This window comes from Protopterus annectens, chromosome 1.part1, assembly GCF_019279795.1.
Source record: "Protopterus annectens isolate FY-2018-M chromosome 1.part1, PAN1.0, whole genome shotgun sequence".
Classification (NCBI taxonomy): Eukaryota; Metazoa; Chordata; order Ceratodontiformes; family Protopteridae; genus Protopterus; species Protopterus annectens.
Window position 1 is genome coordinate 458111792 of NC_056726.1, and position 22331 is coordinate 458134122.

Consider the following 22331-nt stretch of genomic DNA (forward strand, 5'->3'; position numbering starts at 1 on the left):
CAGAGCATACTTATTTCTGAGAAATGTTCCCAATGTAGGTATTATTATTATTATTACATTTTTATCATTTGATAAAATGTATATTCACTATTCTAGTATGCCGCATGCTTGAAACATTGGTAATATCAGTATAATTATTATTATTTTGTTAATTTTCCAGCTGAACCCGAAATTATCTATGTTCTACACTTGTTAATAAGTTAGAAAAAATTATAGCTCACATAATCTTTTTTTAAACAGTTTTATTAATTTTAATAAAAGAGATTCATATATCAATCACACAAATTAATGTATAAGTATGAAATATGTAAAAGAGTTAAAATAAAATAAAGGTATTTACAGAGACATCCATTAAAGTTTGCATACATGTGAAGAACTGAGCAATATTAATTAGGTATCACATATTATTCAAGAAGACTGAAACTATTTATTGTGTTGGTTCATTCTTTTTCAACAAATTTTGCAAGTTTATCCACATATGGTAGTTATATGTCTTTCTAGATATTCTAGAGATTATGGTTCTAACTTGTGAACCACATACTTCAGTTAACATATTCTTAAACTCAGTGAAAGTAGGAGGGAATTCAGATATCCAATTTTTAGTTATACTCTTTCTGGCCACCACCAGTATTGCCCAGAGTAAGGGATATTTTACTCTTGTAACGTTGTGTTGTATGGGTGTATTGAAAAGCACTAGAGATTTGTTAAGAGTAAAATTATCCATAAATAAAGCTTGTAATAGTTCATTTACATGTTATCAAAATGTTTTAATGTTCAGGCAGTCATAAAACATATGGGCCAGATCTATATCTGACGTACACTTATTACAAATATTTTGTGTCTTGTTAATTTTATTCATTCTTTGAGGAGTATAGAAGGATCTGTGCATAAATTTCCAGGAATATAATTTCCATTTAAGAGACAGAGTTGTTCTCCCTGCTGATTCAAGTATGTTTATTTTATCTTGGTTACTGTGATGTTCATTATTAATTGTATAAAAATAATTCCAATAACTTTCTGGACATCCAAACATTTCATCTCTAACAGTCCTAAATATAAAATAGACTTTACTAGGGAAAGTTTGTTCATGTTGAAGAACAGATTGAAAATATTCTAATAAAATACATATGTCATTTTTGACTGCTAGGGATACTGCGTGCAATCTGTTGTCAGTGTATAGATTAATAGTTTGTATGTCTAACCATAAAGATTTATCTAGCTGAAATTCCTGTATTATTTGATCAACTCTTTTAGGTTTATTGTTTGAAATCAACTGAAACCAAAACATAAGGTTGTTTTGTGTAAATGATGCAATTTTGTTTGAATCTGATGTTAATAAAGATTAATGTGTAAATGCTATAGGGGACAGAAGGAGAAAACACTCCTTGTATCTGATATGCTTATATATAACATTTCTAAAATTTGATAAAATGTTGTAGATATAACTAGGAGGGTATTTGGGTGTTAAATGAGTAGTAAAATAATCCTTTAATATCCTTAACATTGGATTATTAATTGTTTCTTACTTATAGGGTTGAGGTTTTATTATTAGATTCATAGCCAAAGTTTCCCAAAATAATGTCCACTTAGCTGAATATGATGTATATAAAAGTTGTGCTATTGTTCTAATCACAGAAGAGTTTGAATATAGAATCAGATCCAGGAATACTACTCCACCCTACTCCAACTATTTAGATGTTGTTTGAGAGCTATTCTTGATTTTTTGGGGAACCATAAGAAACTTAACATCAAAGAATTTAATTTATTAATTAGGATTTTGTTAGGGAGTAATAAGATGGATTGAATAATGTATACAATTTTGGGAAGGATTATCATTTTTATGATTGTTAATCTTTCTTCAGTAGTGAAAAAATTGTATTCCATTTCAGTATTAAAATGTGTATGTTTCATAACATTTATTGTAATTTAATTGTATTATTGTTCTTAAGTCTTTAGCTAAGATGATTCCTAAATAAATAATTTGATCCTTATTGGATTTATTTATTTTTTTGCGTCAGTTGTATTTGTATTTTTGCTAGAGTATATAGGTAAAATTTTAGTTTTATTATCATTAATTAACAATCCAGACATACTTTGAAATAACTTAATGGAGTCAAATAAAGAGGTAAAAGAGGGGTCATTTCCCTTTCTGGTAATTAGAACATCATCAGCTAAAAGTTGGATTTTAGAGGTTATTTCCTTGTTAATCTCAAATCCTTCTATATTTTTATTATTTCTTATATTGTTAGCTCATGGCTCCATTATTAGAGTGAATAGTAAAGGAGATAGGGGACAACCATATTTAGTTCCTTTTATGATAGGTATTTTGGTTGAAGTATATGACCCTATTTTAATGTAAGCTAAAGCTCGTTCATATAAGTGTTTTAAAAGTTATATAAAGTTATTTGAGAAATGTAAACATTCAAGTAGTGTAAATAAATAATCCCAATCTATTGAATCAAATGCTGAATTTATATCTAGACTTATTAAAGTTAAATTATTATTTTTTCTTTGAGAATAGTCAATTAAAAACAATGTTAGTTTAATATTGCCAGAAGTACTTCTGTTAATTACAGAACCAGTTTGATTATCATCTATTATATGTGATAAAATTTCTTTAATCTGTCTGAGTATATATTCATGAACATTTTGTAATCCACATTCAATAGAGAAATGGATCTGTAAGAAGAACAACATTTAGGGTCCTTATTGGGTTTTAAAATAGGTGAAATGTAAGTGTATTTCCAGGAAGGGGGTATTATAGTGTTAGTTTGAGCCAAATTGTAAACTTTGTGGAGCAGGGAGATAGCAGTTTTAGGTATGATTTTATATATTTCAGGTATAATTCCATCATTTCCCGGGGCTTTATTTTGTTTAAGTTTATTAATTTGAGTTTGTATATCTGCTAAAGTGCTTTGTTTGTCTATGCTTTCCATCTGTTGTTTGTACCACAAAAACATAGACACATATCAGACCACATTAAACCACAGAATACATCATGTCATATCAGGTCATAGATTATATGTAGCTTCATGGAAATATTTAAAGACATCTAATATTGACAAACTAATTGTACATATAAAGTAATATATCTGGGAGCTATCTAAGTATGTGTTAATTGTTATTACAAGAAGATATGATGTTTAAACAGAAACCAAATAGAATTTATAGAAAAATATTGGGTGTTTATCTTTAAAAATGGAGTCATTGCCCCATTTTTCCATGTACCTCGCCCCTCCTTCCCATTTCAGTTTTATTAACATAAAGGGGAAATCATGCATATATCTAGTTAACTAAAGAATCAAGTTATGTATTTTTCCCTTTTTCTTTTTTCTCCCTTCCCCCTTTTTTATTTATATATTATTACTGTGAATTTATATTCAGTGATATAATAAGTTGTTGTCACTGATCTATTTTAAGATATATATATATTCTTACATGACAACAACTGTATGTTAGCACTACAAAATATCTAAGTGAATATCATATATTTACTATTAAAAATTAATTAAACTAGAGGGATATATGTAGCTAGAGAATATTTCATTCTTATGAAGATGAAATGAGCTTACCTCATCAGGAAACAAAACAGTGAAACGTGTAGTTAACATGCTAGCATCCACATATATAACAGGATAAGGAAATGAATTATAACTTAGTTGATTTGTTCTTTAGTTTTTTAAGTTTCTCTGTGGTTTTCCAAGCAGATGTTGATGCCAATCTTTTAAGAGAAGGGCTAGCCCATGCCATTTCTTCTATTCAGGTCTTCAAATAGTTTGGGTCCCTCCGGGGTGAAAATCTTCAGTTTTGCAAGAAACAGAAGATGGGTCTTTACTTGCGCCTTCTTCAGTTCTTTTATTAGAGGTAAGAACAGTTTTCTTTTTGCTATTACCAAAGATAAATAGTCATTGTCAAAATGAATTGTTGTATCATTCATTTTTATGGGAGATTTAGACCAGGCTGTCTTTAAAATTAGTTCTTTATCAGATGAAGAAATGAACTTAACAATGACAGATCTAGGCTGTTTTTTGCTGATGGTACTAATATCAGTCAGGGACCGATGAGCTCTTTCTATCCCAAATGACAGAGCTTTTGGAAGGTCCAGTGTTTTTGGTAGCCAGGTAGTGAGAAAACTAGTCAAATTGTTTTCTTCTATATTTTCAGGTAGTCCAAAGATCCTTAGATTATTTCTACGAGATCTGTTCTCAAGGTCATCAAAGTGTTTTGTTTTAATAAAAACTCTGTACTGTTCTCATTTTCTTTTATTCTACCATCCATGCCATTCAAAGCATCCTCTATGCCAGCTCATGGAGAAGATCCATTTGTTTCACAGATTTTTATTTAAAATTGTCTGTCTTGATGTCGGTCTTGTCAATTTTTGTAGTTAGTTCCTGAATATTTGATAACAGTGTTTGAAGTTCTTTTCTGAGACTAGATTCCTGACTGCCAGTCTTTGTGGAACTCATGATGATATGTTTCAGTTGATGAGTAAAAATTTTCCAAATGTAATTTTGACTGGCAAAGTTGCCTTTCTTCCTATTTGTTTTTGTAGATATTCTTGTAGATATAGTTATAAACTATAGTTCTGTTGAAAAAAAGTTCCAGTTTTTTGATTAGAAGACAAAAAATCCAGTGAAGATATAATTTTCTTAGTGGAGCTGCTGTATTCTGCTGCTACTCAGTGCCCATGCCACCCCCCCCCCACATAATCTTTTGTGTAACTTTAAATTCATTTAAGACGTAATCAGATTAGCTTAGGTACTTTTTCTTGTGTTCTTTTCTTCTCTTTGCAGGCTGACCATCAGCCTTGTCTTGCCCATTTCTTCCATGCGAACAAGAGCAGGTTGCAGGGTGCCATCATTTAAGCAGCCAGTAAGGGTTTTTCTATTCTTTGCACCCCTACGTGACATTTTTTGACAGGTGTAGTTCTACACATGCCCGCATGCACTGTTTGGTGGTTGGTCATTCCTGATGTTTTACTCTGAGCTTACTACATCATTTGATGTATGCCAAGTATCAGCTTTGCAGGGGTTGAGTTGCCACTTCTCCCCCTTGGATGGGTGAGCTACTATCAACCATTCAGTTCTGCTCTCCCCATCAGCTCGTCCACTCCTCAGGTCACTACTTCATTTCAGGTCATCTGAGTTGCAGACTGTCCCTTTGTACCTTACAGCCAGTGAGTAGCTTACTTTATCTGCATAATTTAAGTAATGCAAGATTAATTTCTGTCTACCTCAAAAAGGACAAGTCAAATGTTCATTAAAGGAGTCACCTGTGCAAAATTCTATGGGGACAGTATACTTGTCATAGTTAGAAGTATTCATATTTAAAGCCACAGTGTAAAGATGCATGCTAACCAAAAGTGTAGGAACTAAATACAGCGTTTGATCTTCATTATTTTATTAATAGTTGTTTTATTTTGTTGAAGCCACAGTGTAAATGATGCATGTTTTTACTATAAGTGTATGAACTAAATACAAAATTTGATTTTTATTATTTTATTTAAATTGTTTCATTTTCTTAAGTGCATGACTGTGTTAATCCAAGAGGACTATTTCGAACCACAACCCTGATTTCATAATGTGACAGCAGAACTAAGCTACTTAAAAGATGAAGCATACACCTTTATCTTTTCAAACCATTATTAAAAGACTCCTTTCTGCCTTGTTCCTGCTCCTCATCTGGGACATAGCTCTCTAACACTCTTCATGACCTTTCTTATACCTCCCCTTAAAGCAATAAATCACTTAACCTGCTTATCCCCTTCTAAAACCTTTTTTACTGTACTTATTAAAGCATTATACCTACTTTTAATTAGCACAACCAAATTACTGTTCCATCACTGCTTCTCTGTTAACACTCAGACTTGCTTACTTCCTCTAATACCTCACTCTGTTGTATTGCTTAAATTACTTCTATTTTATACATCACTCTTCTATCTGAATAGACTCAATACAAGTCTTATAAATTTAATAGTTTTGAATATCAGTACACATTTTATTATACTGACTATTATGCTAAGTATTCACTGAAACTTCGTTATAAAATTTATTATTGTAAATATTGACTGCATTAATTATGATACCTTGGAGCTTTACTCCCTTAGCCTCTTCTGAAAAAGGGCACTTATGTACAGTTGGACTTTCCCAGTAAACAAATGTCAATAAATAAATAAATAGATAAATAAATGAATATAGCAATAAGAGCAATTACCAGTCTGACGAATCAGGAGCATGCTAAATAGTGGGCAATAAAATATCAAGGAGCATAACTTGCAAACATTTCACACTAACAAATGTAGTAAACAATATAATTAGGGATCAGAACAACAAAGACCACACACACAGAATGGAGAAATATTAAATAAAACATTAGGCACAATTCTGTATGATGTTGAAGTGATTGTAGGGGATTAAACTTTAGACCGACATACTTGAGAGTCGGCACCTACTAAATAGAAACATGGAGATTAAGGGTGGAACATATTCTTTAGTCTTTGCCAGATTTTAAAAAGACATGCAGGCTGCCTTCTTGGTGTTTATAATGAGATTCTTCTGGCTAACCCAATCCCAGATTTTACTTGAAAATCTTTAGAAATCCTTTTTGAACTAGTGCACATGATTTCCATGATTTGAAGAGGAGCAGGTCACCTGCATATTTTGTGGTATCAGACAGAATAACTTCATGCGTTAGTTTAGTAATGAACAGGGAGAACAGGATTAGGATTAATATAAGGGTGCCAGGGACTTTGGTCTTGCAAGGGCTTATCTGGAACAGAACATTGCCTGAGTGCAGACTCTAAATGACCTATCAATATGACAGCTTTGCATCCGGTTCATTAATCCATCACCAAACCCCATCATCTTCAGCTTGTGTAACAGTGTAAAGTTGTACACCAATTCAAAGTAACTCCTCAAGTCAACAAAGAGGGCACCAATGCAGAACCCTTGTTCCATATTTAAGAAGACTATATACATGACCTAGCCAATTTTTGCAAAGCTATTATACATGTCCTGAAGTCAAACTGTACCTGTGAGGGAGGTTGTAGCTATTGGCATACTTAAGGATTTGATCATAGATATATTTTAAATATATTATTGTTAGAGGGCAGTGATTCAAAACTGATTAAAAGTCCTGTTTTTTTCTTAAGAGGAGACTCCATCGGGGAACTGTTTGGGCATGTTTAAATTGTAGTATAACTAAACCATCAAAAAAAAGCTAAGTTGATTAAGGTCCTAGCCACCCCCAGGGGAAAAAAAGGTTTAGATTAAAAGATCTAGCCCTTTCTCGTATGGATGCATACTTACCTGTTACCAAAACATTAAGTACTACATAACACACTTGACAGCAGTGACTTTAAGTGTACATGTTAACAAATTTACTCATTTCATTTACAACTTTACATTAACAGAAATGACTGAATGGTCTCAATCAGCTCCTTAATTTATTGTGTTTACAGGTGCATTGTTATCTTTTCAATCTGCAGGATTTTAGTAACACTTATCCCAATTTCTCTGAGATTGTCCTATGGCTGATTTAATGTAAGCATTTGACATGTAGAACATTTCTCATAAGCTCAGAAAAGTAGAGAGTAAATAAACTGGATCAACATACAAAATTAGGAAAAAAATTAAATAAAGTTTAACACAGAGTCACAAGTTTTGCATATAGAGAGCTTACTGGTCACACTCCTGATGTAACATTAGTTTTATATAGAACTCTGTGGTTTCTGTTCCAAATTCTATCAGGATTTGTGTAACTGGGGGAAGGAGACTGGCAAAGTAGTGGGTTTGCATTACTACCTGTGCTGTATAATTTTCAGTTAGGTCAGAATTTTCGACACTGCATTAAATGGCTGACTGTTGTATAAAATAGGAATGGCTGTGTAGGTGCACAATGTTCAGTGAAGTAAGCATACATACTTTTTACTACATTCAGAAATGTGTAGCAACCCCGTGTATTCTGTTTAGCATGGTGGCAATTTAATCAGCACAGCTGTATGGAAGAGGTAAGTGTGAAGAGATACTGGTCAACACAGCTGTATGGAAGAGGTAAGTGTGAAGAGATACTGGTCAACACAGCTGTATGGAAGAGGTAAGTGTGAAGAGATACTGGCAACTTTCAATGTGTTGTGTATTTCGGCTGCAGCTATAATAGTGAGGTCAGTATGCCAGACACAGTGGAACAGCAGCAATTATGCACATCTGTTAGCGACAAGACAATATAAACACAACTGCACTGCTGAACTGCTAAGATGAATTTCAAAGGATTTAAATATGAACTGGCAAAGTAAGTCTGACATACCTGGGGTATTGTATAAAGCCCTTGACTTAATGCATTTTGGTTACTTAGAACTATAGGTAGGTATGGTAGATCACAACCTGTCTCAAAAGGTACTCATACCTAGTGAGGTGCACACACATGCTATAGAAATTAGTTATGCTGTGAATTATGAAAAGTAACTTGAAGTATGTACAACTGTGCTTTATTAAGCAAAATGTGAGCTATATGTCAAGAAATAAAATATCACTGGTACAAAAAAATCAATTTCCCATTATCAAAATGCACCACTGAGAGATAGCGTAAAAATAAATAAAATAGCTGCATTTCGAGGCTTGTTCTATTATACAAGAAATGGGAGCCTGCTAACTCTATATCAAACTAAAAGCATATCTGTATGCTCTAAATTGCTAAGTAGATGGACTCCAGACTTTAAAATACATTCAATAGCATAAAGCAGACTACATTCTGAATGCCCTTTTTTGGAATTTCCCCCATACTGCCTATTCTTTATCTGGTGTTGGGAGACATAACTTAGTGATGTAAATTTCTGTTTTAATGAGCAGCTTGGGTTTTCATGATACATCATAACTCCCAGTCTGCCTTCAGTCCATATGTTCCCACCTTAGTCTGCTTGTCTAAGTATCTCAAAGAGGTGTTATGCAACTGTGAATTTGTTGCAGATCCAGACGTATTTGTGTGTGTGTGTGTGTGTGTGTGTGTGTGTGTGTGTGTGTGTGTGTGTGTGTGTGTGTGTGTGTGTGTGTGTGTGTGTGATGTATGTCAGTCTAGAAGTTTGTATCTATTACTTTAAGGCTCTGACTTTCTTTTGCAGTTGTATATTTTTCTGTTTGATGTCATGTCTGTATGTGCCTACCAAACAGTCAGAATAATGAGGTGCAAGTTACCTAACTGCATTCCACAAATCTGAGTATGATTTCCACAACCTGTGTTTGTATACTATGCAAGTCTGAGCAAATCTCCTGAGTTTTAGGTCAGCCTTAAAACACTAATTTCTCTGTTTCAAACAGCCTATCTTGACCTCCCCAATGCTTTCGACACCATCCCCCATTCTGTAATTATAGCTAAACTCACTAAACTAGGTATAAATTCCTACGTCACAAGATTGGTTGCCAACTGGTTCACTGACAGAACCCACGCTGTAAAAGTTGAGGACTCCAAATCTGACCTCAAAGCAGTGACAAGTGGATTACCACAAGGTTCTGTCCTGGGACCTCTCCTGTTTGGTATCTACTTCTCTGAAGTACAGGCTAACACAGAAGGTCTCTGTCTAACGAAGTTCACAGATGACTGCAAACTAGGAGCCATAGTCAAGTCCCCAAATGATGTGGACATCCTACAGAAGGGCCTCACTGAGACAGATTCCTGGTGTCAGAGCCATGGCCTCAAGCTCAATGCCAAAAAGTGCAGTGTCATCCCCTTTGGTAAAAACTCTGTACCCATGAACCACTACATAGGCAGCAATCTACTTAACACTGAATGCGTGATAAGAGACCTTGGGACCCAGGTGGACAGTAGTCTCTCCTTTGACAGTCACATCGCCACAGTAGTCAGGAAGTCCTTCTACGTGGCACACTTCATCATAAAAGGGTTCTCATTCAGGAAAAAAGAGGTAATTGTTCCCCTCTACTCATCACACATTAGACCCATTATAGAGTACAACGCCCCTTTTGGAATGTACCTCACAAGACATCTGCAGCAGCTGGAAAGGCCACAGAAGTACCTCACAAAGAGGATTACTGGCCTCAAACAAATGCCCTACACTGACCGCCTCAAAAAACTCCAGCTTTACTCCGTAGCATATTGCCTACTCTGAGGTGATCTCTGCCTAACATATAAAGCTATGTCAAACCCAGAGCTGTTGGACATGCTACACCTAAAGAAATCCCAATCCCTCCAAGCTACACGCTCTAGGGATCTAAACCTTGTCACCACAATAAACAGGACATGCTGGAGGGATAGATTCCTGTCCCAGAGACTTCCTATACTCTGGAACAAGCTACCCATCTATGTCAAGCAAAGTTCTTCATTAGCACTCTTCAAGAAAAATCTTGATGAGTGGATGGGAAATAGGAAATACATCCCGAGGATCACTTCTGTGTCACTGCTGGACAATGGCATAGGAAAATAACTTTCTTGGGTGGCGTAAGCTATGGAACCTTGCTGGCTAGGCTTACGTAGGCCCTTGGGCCGATAGCCTAGTACCTACCTATGAACCTATAAAATGGCAGATTTCCTGAGTGCGTTATTAGACATAGAGTAAGTATGCTTATTTAACAAAATGTAACACAGCCCCAGATATACATTGGGTATTCTTTCCATAGTGCTAATCTCTACAACACACTCATTAAAAAAGATACAAGACTTGTGTATCTGACACTTCTGATCCAGAAAAAACTAAAGGCAGTCATATAAATATTGAAGTTATTCACATAAGAAGACCCATTCTCCTTCAAAAGGAGGCAAACTTTATTTAGGTTGCTCTTCAGTTTCACTTCAGTGCCATAAAAAAGTTTATTACTTTTATGAGCCTGTTGAAAGTCCTTCTTTGGAGATCAGCTTAATGGGATATCTTTCTCATGGTCACACTTCTTTAATTTTTTTTTAGATTTTACTAGTAATGTTATGTTTAGCATTGCCCTTATGATGTCACTACTGTTAAATTTAGTTATCAATTTAGTACAAGCTCACAATCTGTCACAACAAGATATGTGCACTTGCTGGGTCTGCTTCCGCTACTGCCCGACCGACATACTGTAAGTAACGCAACTAAAAAATATACATATTATGTTGCCACACACCTAACTGTCATTAGTATGTTCATCCATGAACTCCAGTCCAAACGTCATCTTCTGTTGTTCAAATTTCACATGGGCGTGGAAGATGAAGACGTAAAACATCAGTCACAGAGATGCAAAAGCATCTGTGTGACTGGACTTGAAGGGCATTCTTAAAGAAGAACGCCCTAAGAAAAAAAAACAACTTTTTTTTTAAATTAAAGAAGATTAATCTACCAGCCAGCCAATTCCAGGGGGGTGCAAGTGCACCCCCTTGCCCCTGTCTGCGGGCGCCCTTGGTTGGAGAGACAGAAAGGTTTCTCAGAGAATCCCATTCTCTGGAACAGGCTCCCCGTCTGTGTGAAGCAGAGTTCCTCCTTATCCGTATTTAAATGCAACTTGGACTAATGGATGGGTAATCAAAATTCACCCATGGTGTGGCTCCTATATCTCTGATGGACAGATGCAGTCAGTAAATCACCCCCTATAAATCAAATATAAATCAATGTCAATCAAATTAAAACTAATCAAATTTGTGGGTGATATTTGGTTTACATGACTAGGCTTTTAAGAGCCTTAGTGGTCGTTAGTCAAGCATACACCTATATACCTATGGACCTAGCAGGATAAATTGCACCAAATTAAAATGACATCAACTGCATCTTTATCCAAGAACTGTTTCTTAAAACACCTTCAACAAAGAGATCTGCAGGGATGAAATAAGACAATATATAAACTCGCTCAGTTCGAAGTTGTTAATCAATGACATGATAGCAAAGTTAAGTGAGTCCTTCACAAGACAGGAAGTGCTACAGGCAATAAGCACTTTAAAATTAGGGAAGGCACCAGGGCTCGATGAGCTTTCCCAACAATATTACAAATGTTTTAAGGATGATCTGTTTAATAGCTTTCTACAAGGAAGTGGAAATGACAGTTTTTTTTTGAGAAATGTTTGATGGAATTGAAGGTTATGCTCTTCCCTAAACCAAACAGAGATAGTCTAGACTTGACAAAATTCAGGCCCATTTCACTAATTAATATGGAAATCAGACTATATGCTAAGATCCTGGCAAACAGACTAGAACCTCTTATACAAAATTTTATAGCAAATAACCATTACGGTTCTATCAAGGTGGGGTCCAGAACTAACCAAGTTATGGATAAATTTGCAAACCTTAAGCAAAAAAAAAAAAAAAAAAGAACATTACACAGTACTGGTCATGACAGACTTACACACAGCCTTTGACAGTATTAAATGGGGGAGATCTTGGATGCATATGGCTTCCCCTGTACATTATAAAGAAATGTAAACTTTTATGTTATAATGCTTCAGTGAGGGTAGATGCTAACAAGGTTCTCACCGAGCTACAAAATCTTATAAGAGGCACTCATCAGGTTTTGTCCACTATCATCATATCTCATCATATTAGCCTAAATGCCCTAGATGTGGACCTTCACAGCAAATTTGGCATCTATGACACAAATACAGGAAAGAATAAAACAGTGCGCACGTCATGGTTTGTGGATGATGGGATCCTATGGCTTACCTACCCAAGATGGATGTTAAATCCCATAGTAAATAGAATTAAAATGTTTTCTGAAATGTTGAGGCTCTGGCTGAACTATACTAAGTCCAACATCTTCCCATTCTTAAAAACAGCCCAAGGTGACCTTGAGAAATGGACAAACTGTCCACTTCCTAGAGTGCTGCAATGTAGTTAAATGGGAATTAACATGTCACAGGACAATGAGCAAGTTAGAAGACTTTAACTTTAAGCCGGTTCTGTCAGGTATAACTCAGCAGATAATAGTTGGAAACATCAGAACTTACCATTTTTATCAAGAATACAGATCATTAAATTTTTTTTTCATGCAAAAAAGTCACACTTTTGATAAGGCATCTTTCACATTTAACATGGTTTAACTCAATGTGTATGGCACAGAAAAAAAATATTTAACTACCTATGGCAAGGACAAAGGTCTATGGTCTCCAGGAAAAACTGTACCAACATTTAAGAGAGGATGAATGGGGAGTGCCTAATATCTGGAACTGTAGAATTTCAGTTGTAGGACAGCACTACATGAAGGCTACAGAAGGGTGCAAACCTATTTGGTTTGGTGCAGAGATTCAAAATATTCTATTAACTGACAAGAAAATTAAGAAAAAGACCTCGAACAAGGTCTAGGACCCTGGGACTTCAGGAATGGTATGAATGTAATTACTGCCTGACCCATAGAACTGGTAGGAAAACCACTGAAATCTGTTTGGACACCATGTTATGAGCTAATAATAGAACTCAATCCAAACAACACAGCCAGCACCAAGAAGAGTAGAAACAATATTCTTTTAAAGTGGCAGCACCAATATCATACCGGTTTCAGCAAAACAGCCTTCTTCAGTGATAATAAGAGAACTACTACTGTTTCTAAGGAACTAGCATGGGAAAACTGGGTAGGGAAAGATATCTACTATGTTAAAGATATATAGGATACAACAACAAACACTATTCTCCCAAAAGAACAATACACAGGATGCTTGACCAGACACAGGGAATATCATAGTGGCATTACCTGCAACATAGGTCAATAATACATGCTAACATCCAGGTGGTGAGAGATATACATTCTAAATGGCTTCCCAAAGGTAAGTGATCTTCTTATACAAAACCTCACATACAAAATGTGCCGAAGATTAGACAGATATATAGCTGGATAGGGAAAACTCAACAATCCCCTATACAAATAGTTAAGGAAAATGGTTAAGACTGATGCACTACATGTTTCAAGAAGCTGAATGGAAATATATCCCCCATAAATATGCAGACACAGATGTTCCATATATATCACAGAGAGTATATATGAAGATGCTTCCTATGTGGCATCTCACATCAGATAATTATAGGAGACGTAACAATAACCAACGTGGGATATGTTAGCACTGCCAGAGCTCCCACATAAATGATTTGCATATGACTTGGGAATATAATACAGTTCAAAATTTATAGGAATGGAGAACTGGCAAAATTAGAGGGGCCATCAGAATCAATCAAGTACATAATACGGACCTTCATTTCTAGCTACACTCAAACCCGCCTGATATGTTACACTCTTGGCACCACACTACAAAATAGATAAGAGTGATGACATCAGGTATCCTAGCTGCCATCTTTTAAGAATTGGAAATCAGTCACCAAATAGTTGAAGAGACACTTCCTTGCTATTTTCAATAATCTAAAGAGTTGGTCTAGCAAGTGTGGGGACAAGAACCTTTGGCTCAAACTTTCTTCCGTATTTTCTTCTATGTATGTATATTTAATGTTTCATCTTTGTGGATTATAATGGTGCAAAGTCATTGGGAAAATACCCTATAAATAGGAGGAATAGCTGGGTTTCAGTAAGTGAAATTTGAAACAGATTTAGTGAATGTGGATAAAGATTTGTGACTGATGAAAAACTGTTATATGAAGCTATATATGGACTTTGGCTTGTCATACACTTGAGACAGTTTGACAATGCAGAGCTCTGCTCAGATCATTTGTTAAAATTTTTATTAATATTATATTGTTGAATAAACTTATGTTGATTCATACTTGTTACCAGATTTTCAATAACGTTTGGCTGTGTATTGTAAAAAAATAATGTTACTGGGAATATTATTCAGTAAGCTAGGGCAATAAACTTAAAATCCTTTGTAGTCATAAAGGGATTTGTGTCTGGATAAATACAAAGCAAGTAGAAGCTGCTATAGGACCACAGTGTAATACTGAATACTGGAGATATAGTGCCAACATAAGCAGGTTAAAAAAGGACAGTAACCTGGCTTAAATATTTTATAGATCTGAATGCAGATAAAGGTAATGAATAACTCTTGAATGGGAAGCCATGCTACGTAAGCTAGACAGGAGCAACATTGTTCTCAAATGGGTTACTTCATATTTTATTCAGTAGATCTGTAGCCTTTGCGTGTGTATGACTCATACATTATATCACATAAGGAGGGTGTACTCAATAGCTGGTAGCAGATCACCTTTTGTATGGTAAAGGTGCTTCTCTGGAGAGCAAGTTGCTGATATCACATGCTTTGTAAGCAATGCAATGAGATTTTTGTTGCATTTTGTTATTAATGTTGAGTATGACTGAAATGTGAGTCAAACCAAAGTTTCAGATAGTTGAAATATGACATATTTTCTGCTGAAGTTGAGTTACTAAATGTTATTTAGTGATCTTGTAGGGCAAAGTAGATTCTGCCAGGCATGGCCAAAAACAAGGCTTTGGTTTTAGGGAAAAAAAAAATTTGTGGATCTGTTTGATCTTGAACTAAGACTGGATGCTGCTGAGATTGCTGCTTAGGACTGAGGTGACTAAATCAGTGGAGTGATTACTGTTAAAAATTGGAAGGTCGATCTGTATCTAGATAAATTGGCTTGCAGCCCTGGGTGATCAATGTTCAGTGTGTAAATGAACAGGTCTGTCAATTGGTCAAAGGACCAAATTGTTGAAACCCATATGACTGACAATTTCGTTCGTCAAACCATTCTGGCTGAGATCACTATGCAATAGGCACTGGGGAATGTGCCCTTTTCCCCACTGTAGTGCAATATTGGAGTTGATATAAACAATTAGCATGGGGTAGGGGGTGCAGGGGGTCTTGCTCTCCCTGCAAAAATGTTGTTTGTGTTGTTGGTTGATGTTGTGTGGATTTATGACAGTTTTTTGATTAACTGCATTGTCGACTGTATGGGTTTTGACAATGTGCTTTTTTAATAAACTGACATAGATTCAAAGGAACATCATGTACAGTACAGCAAGGGCACCAATACTGAGATCTAAGGTAAACTTTAAGGAAAAGAAATGGTTCCAGAAATTAGATTGCTGATGGTGTCCCTGAATAGTCAGTAAAGTGGGTAGATTAGAGGCTTATTATATTTTGAGATAAAAGGATGGAAAGGAATTGAAATCTGAGTGGCTAGGTTCACTGAATGGTCAGTTCCCCAGTATTTGCTTGTTTGCAGAATATTTGTGACAGCAGTAATATCAGTCATATCAGTGGTGGTTTAGTAACCCTCTGGGAAAGCAGTGATGCTCCCTGAAGAAGAGGCCCTGGGAGCAAATATAGCTTTTATGTTGCTTTAAAAACTGTTCTCCCAAGTCGGTTAAAGTATATTTAAATAGATGAGTTTGTAAGCCTAATACTGTTTTAGATAAAATGGTTTTCAGAATGGAGACCAAGTGACAGAGTTTTAGAACAAAGAAACATTCCCTGTATTATTGATATGTTGATGATGATTGTTTGGGGTCGAGGTAAGTGGAAGTTGTCACAAGCTTTAAGAAATCTGAAGTACAATTAATTTACTACTGGTCTGCTGCCAAAACTGTTGACTTTGTTTATAAGTGTTGACTTGTCCATGGGTTATGTTGAAAACTGACAGTGCGTTTGCTATCCAAATTGTAATGGATGTATTTAGAATACCATGTATTGTGAGCCATGCAAAATACCCAAACCAACATCCAAGCAAAGAGTAAAAAGGTTACATAGCCAAACAATCCACTTATGCTGTACTGATAAGGTCACAAAAGTCTGAAACATGGCATGTCTATAGATAATGGTGTTTGGTATTATTGGTCTGAATGTACCCATAAAGACACAAAATGTAAAAAGTAAGAGTCATAGACATTCAGAAACCATATATATGAAATACCGGTACATCATTAAGCTGTCACTTGCATATATCCCATGGGCCTTCACTACAGGAGGCTTTACAAAGGCAACAGAAAAGCCACAGAATGTGTTCTTTATGTATGTAGGTCCCTGCTAAAGTAAAAATCTGATATAAAGTTGTGCTAGTGTATATTAGACATGCAAATAGCCATGTAAAGCAAAAGTAACAAGGAAGAGTTACCAGAATATAAAATCAGAAAAGCAGGGTTAAGGGGAGAGCAATGATGTAGAAGTCATAGTATTCGCTACAGGCCATACAAAACAAGAATGCTAGAATACTTTGAAACAATTTCCACATCAGTAGTACACCTAGAGAAGTTAGTACAAGTTATAGGATTGCAGCTAGACAATGTAAGGCAGCAGTTTAAGGTGCTGGGCTACAGAGGAGGAGGAGGAGCTAAACAGAAACAGCCCAGTGCTCACTCTGTGCAACTGCTTTACACAACCAATGACTCACTAAACTGGTGTTAAAATATATAAGGGGCAGCAGCTATAAGAGAATGCGTAAGTAATACAGAATGCGTATGTCTCATTATATGATAACAGACTGAGTCTGTACTTACCTGCAGCTTTTAAGGCAGGGCGAAGTTCATAGGATGACATTGCACCAGACCTGTCTGTATCGAAAGTCATGAAGATAGTCTAAAAAAGACGGAATACTGGAGTTAGAAATAGAGAGTTTAGTTCTTCAGTTTTTATTTTCAGTTACATCTCTCCCATATTTTAACTCTACGAATGTGAGTTAATACTATCATTGCTCCCTTCTGCCTGTGCTTTGTGAATGTCCAGTTTCTCATCTTCATGACTGATGCTGGTTTTGCTTCACTTTGTTCTGATACCTGTCCTGCAAAGGCCTTGTATGACACCAGTTTTACATCATCACTAGATTCTTTGGGATTAAATGTTTACTTACTTCATTTAGTGTTGGACATCATATTTCTTTGTGTGTAATATGTGTGTGTGCGTGTGTGTGTGTGTGTGTGTGTGTGTGTGTCTGTAATTTGGGTAAGTGCACTGAGCCAAAGGATACTTTTTCCACTCAAAATCCAAGGGGATAAGTGATAGAGAATGAGAGAAATCTGGCAAGATACTGAGGAAATCCCTTACTTTTTTGTGCTATATGGTCTTCAATCAGCATCCTCATGAACTACCACAACATGACATAGATGTGGGCTTTGTTTTGGCACCCCATTAAAAGAGCAACACCATGGAATTGTGCACCCTCCATCATGTTACACTGCAGTGTCAGTACTGGAATATGAACTTGAATGTCTGTTATGGCATCAGACCCACAGTTTTCTGATATTCTGATCTAAAAGAGAATTGTGCAACTTGGAGGTCACTGACATTACAGGATCATTTTCTCTATGTGTTAGCCAACCATTGGCCCCCCTGTTACCCAAGTGGCCCAATCAATACTCGTGTGTGACAGCTGGTTACAGGAAGCTGTTATTTAGGCAATTACCGGGCCTTAAACCCTATTGGCTCTTTCAGAAGCCTGACATGGGTGTAGTCCTACAGAGCTAACACTGTGACACATATAAACTATCTTGCTAGGTGATCTAAATACCGACTGGATAGCCTGTAATTTTAACAACCCCACTAATCATATTAATCTCTTTGGCCCCCTCCTCAGACAACAATATCAAAGATATAACATCCCAATTTAATCACTACTTTACAGAATCCATCCCAACTCTATCCTCCCAGCTATCCAATAACAACCATACACATATGCCTACCAAATGCATCAACAATATCCTCTCCTTTGCTCTCTCACCAGTTCCCATTTCCACTATTAAAAACTCCTCCTAAAACTAAAGCCAACCACCCTTGCAGCTGACAGTCTACCAGCCAAATTCCTAAAAATTGCTGCTGAATCCCTATCTTACCCAGTTTCTATCCTCATTAACTGCTCCATATAGGAAGCCTACATCCCCCAACTCTGGAAAGTTTCATATATTATACCACTTCATAAAGGTGGCAATCCTTATGAATTCTCAAACTATCATCCTATTGCCATTCTATCCCCCTTATCTAAACTGCTTGAGAAATGTATTCACTCTCAAGTCATGAAATTCCTAAACACACACAATTTTCTCTCCTCCATACTACATGGCTTCCGGCAAAATCACAGCACAACAACTGCTCTCTTCTCTTTCACCAACCAGGTCAACCTTCACAGAAATAACAATAATTTTGTTTCTGCAATATTTTTAGATCGCTCAAGAGCATCTGATATGGTCTCACACTCCAAACTTCTAGACTCCCTGGCCTCCCTATCTTTTGCCTCTTCGACTATTGCCTGGTTTAAAAGCTATCTGTCACATAGGCAGCAATCAGTTCAATGGCAAGGCTTACAATCTCCTTTACTCCCAAGTACAATAGGCATACCACAAGCCTCAATTTTAGGCCCACTACTCTTCTCCATATTTACCAACAATCTACACACCTCCACCCAACATGTCTCCCTTATACAGTATGCTGACGATTCAAGTCTTATCTGCTCTGCTCCATCACTTTCCACTCTACAACAACTCACACAAGAATCCTTCAGTTCTGTAGAAAGTTGGATTACTGATAGCCAACTAATCCTAAACCCCAGTAAGACAAAATTGCTACTTTTCACCCCCAACAAATCTATACCTACCTCCCTATCCTTTTCAATCTCTTCCAAAAATGGTACCATCATATCTCCCTCTGTCCATACCAAACTCCTCGGTGTAGAAATTGACAATAACCTAGTCTTCGATGTCGATATCTCATAAACCATAAAAAAGTCCACAAAAAATGGGAACCCTATATAGGCATAAACAATTCCTCTCAGAACAAGCATGGATCACTAGCCCAAACCCATCTACTCTCCACTCTAATGTATGCTGCGCCAATTCTTACCCAAGTCAGAAAACTTGATCTCACCAGACTTGAATCATGTTACAATAAAATTGCCACGTTTGCTAACAACTCCACCTTCAGAACCCATCACTGTCAATCTCTAAGGGAACTATGATGGTTAGAACTTCCCCAGCTACTCAATTACCACCAGCTAGCCATTGTCTTTAATATTGTTAGACATCCTGAAAAAAAACAGCACTAAGCCAGTTACTTTCTCCCTACAGAACTAATCGTCCTCTCCGATCTACTGAGAAATTCCTCCTCTGCATCTCTAAAGCTAACAACAACTCAGGGAAAGCTCTTTTTTATTATGTCATGGCTAGATCCTGGAATAACCTCCCCCCTTTTCCGACCTCTGCCCCCACTAACACACATTTCAAAAATGCTCTCAAATCACATCTTATGAATACATCGCTATGTCCATGCATCACATGAATCTCACATTGTCAGCACACTTTACACCTTCATTCCTGCTATCTCTACTGTATATTTAAGCTGTAGTTAGGTATCTTACTGTCATCTTGAAATTGTATAATATGTCATGTCTAATCATATGATTTTTTTATTCTTTTATCCTATCTTACTAATCCAATGTTAAAGCTTGATGTATGAGACTCTATCTTTGTAAATTTACTTACTGCTGATGTATTGTTTATACTAGATTGTATGAGACTTTTTATGTCTGTACTTACCTCAATTATCACTGTTATATTATTGTTTGTATTACCATGTTGATGTTAATCTAATTGTGGAGCATTTCTCCCCGGGCCTCCGCTGTAAATGGACCTGTGTCCAGTTGGACTATCCTGGTAAACAAATGTAAAATAAATCAATATAGGCTTCTGCACATGTGTATACAATAGCTACAGTGAAAACATGTGGCTTGGTGGATGCTGATGTCTTGGTCCATAGTGCTACATGCTACAACAACTACTTCCACTGGACATCAGTCATGCAGGGGGGGGGGGTCAGGCTCCCTCCCCCTAACAATGGGTAAGTTAGTATCAATTTTTGACTCTCATTCACCATAGCCTGCTCCTTCAGAGTCAGTGTTGCTGGTCATTCTATTTTGTATGGGCACAGACAGGACTTTATTACTCTGTGCCAAGGAGAAGTGAGTCATGCTACTGAATATTTATTGTACTAAATACATCAATATCATTCCCTATAATGGATACTGCTGGCCGACTTTAACAAACCCAAAAACATATTTCAGTTTTTATGTATGCATTTCTTTATCAGGGTAGAACACTTTCAAGTATGCTGATCCAAGTAACTAAACTAATTAAACTACAACAAAAAGAAAAAAAAAAAAAAAAAAAAATCTTGCTTTTTTCCCACTTTCTGAAAGTTAAGAAAGTTCAGTTACAGATTTGCTGTTCTGAACTGTTTGGAAGTTTCTAGAAGGCTAGTGCTTGCTTGGGCTAAAGGGAAGTCTCTGTGCTCACCAGTGGGAGTGGTTAACACTGAACAGCCTGCCTGTCCCTGGAGGAGTGGTTACTACCTAGAAGCTGTAGTTTTATTGGCCATTTTGGGTCAATTCTAAACTCCTTGATCTGTCTCTCTTAAAACCCGGCTGCCTCATGGTTTTGGCATCTTTTCAGGCTTGCTAGTTGTTGCTGAAGCACCTACCAAGGGGAGAAAACACTGAGAGAAGAAAAGGAGCCACTTTTGTGATTTTAAGTATTTTCTTCTGATTTTTGTTAAGTTTTACTGCTTTGCCGCCTACTTTTTGGCATTTTCCGGCTTGCTAAAGTTTATATCTGTAACAGTAACAGTACTTGGAACACATCTAGAGCCTGTTTACTGCATTTCCTGTGTTGCAGTTAATTTAAAATCATTTATTGCACTGTTGTGATTATTTTGCTGCTTGTGTATCTCTGCTACCTTTAAACTACAACAAGAACAAAAAGCAAAAAAATCTTGCTTTTTTCCCACTTTCTGAAAGTTAAGAAAGTTCAGTTACAGATTTGCTGTTCTGAACTGTTTGGAAGTTTCTAGAAGGCCAGTGCTTGCTTGGGCTAAAGGAAAGTCTCTGTGTTCACCAGTGGGAGTGGTTAACACTGAACAGCCTGCCTGTCCCTGGAGGAGTGGTTACTACCTAGAAGCTGTAGTTTTATTGGCCATTTTGGGTAAATTCTAAACTCCTTGATCTCTCTGTCTTAAAATCTTACAACTCTCTTTTTGCGCAGTTTTGCGCACTGAGCAACCTTGAGGCCTAAACAGGTTTAAATTATTCCAGGCTCCACAAAGTCTGCTCTTCACTTTTTCCCTTAGAACTGTTCAAACTCTCAAAGTAATCACTCTAATCTCTTTCTAAAGCTCTGCACTTGCTCAGCTCTTATAAGGAAACACTAACTAACTAAAGCACTACACCCTCCTTGACTTCTCATAAGTATTAGGCTCCCGATTGGTCCTTCCTGATCAAGTGAAAAATCAGTTCCCTTCCCTAATCTGATCAGTAAAAAAACAGTTCCCTATACTAATCTGGTATGTCCAAGGGTCAGTTTCAAGGTTACTCTCCAGTCCAGCTGGTGAATCTGGGAATTTTGAGGCAATGTTACAATTGCCTTATGTACACAGACAACTTTCTCCTCCTTCCAACTAACTCTAATACATGTGAGAGATGCAGTTACACA

The 22331-nt window shown here is 36.5% G+C and overlaps 1 protein-coding gene across 1 annotated transcript in view; it reads right to left on the reverse strand.

Moving 5' to 3' along the window:
- The window catches only part of CAPN9 (calpain 9), a 626364-nt gene that overhangs the window by 50801 nt on the left and 553232 nt on the right, over nucleotides 1–22331 (reverse strand). The window contains exon 17 of the mRNA XM_044076034.1: nucleotides 17361–17439. Within this exon, the coding sequence (XP_043931969.1) occupies nucleotides 17361–17439 (79 nt within the window). The remainder of the gene's footprint in view (nucleotides 1–17360; nucleotides 17440–22331) is intronic.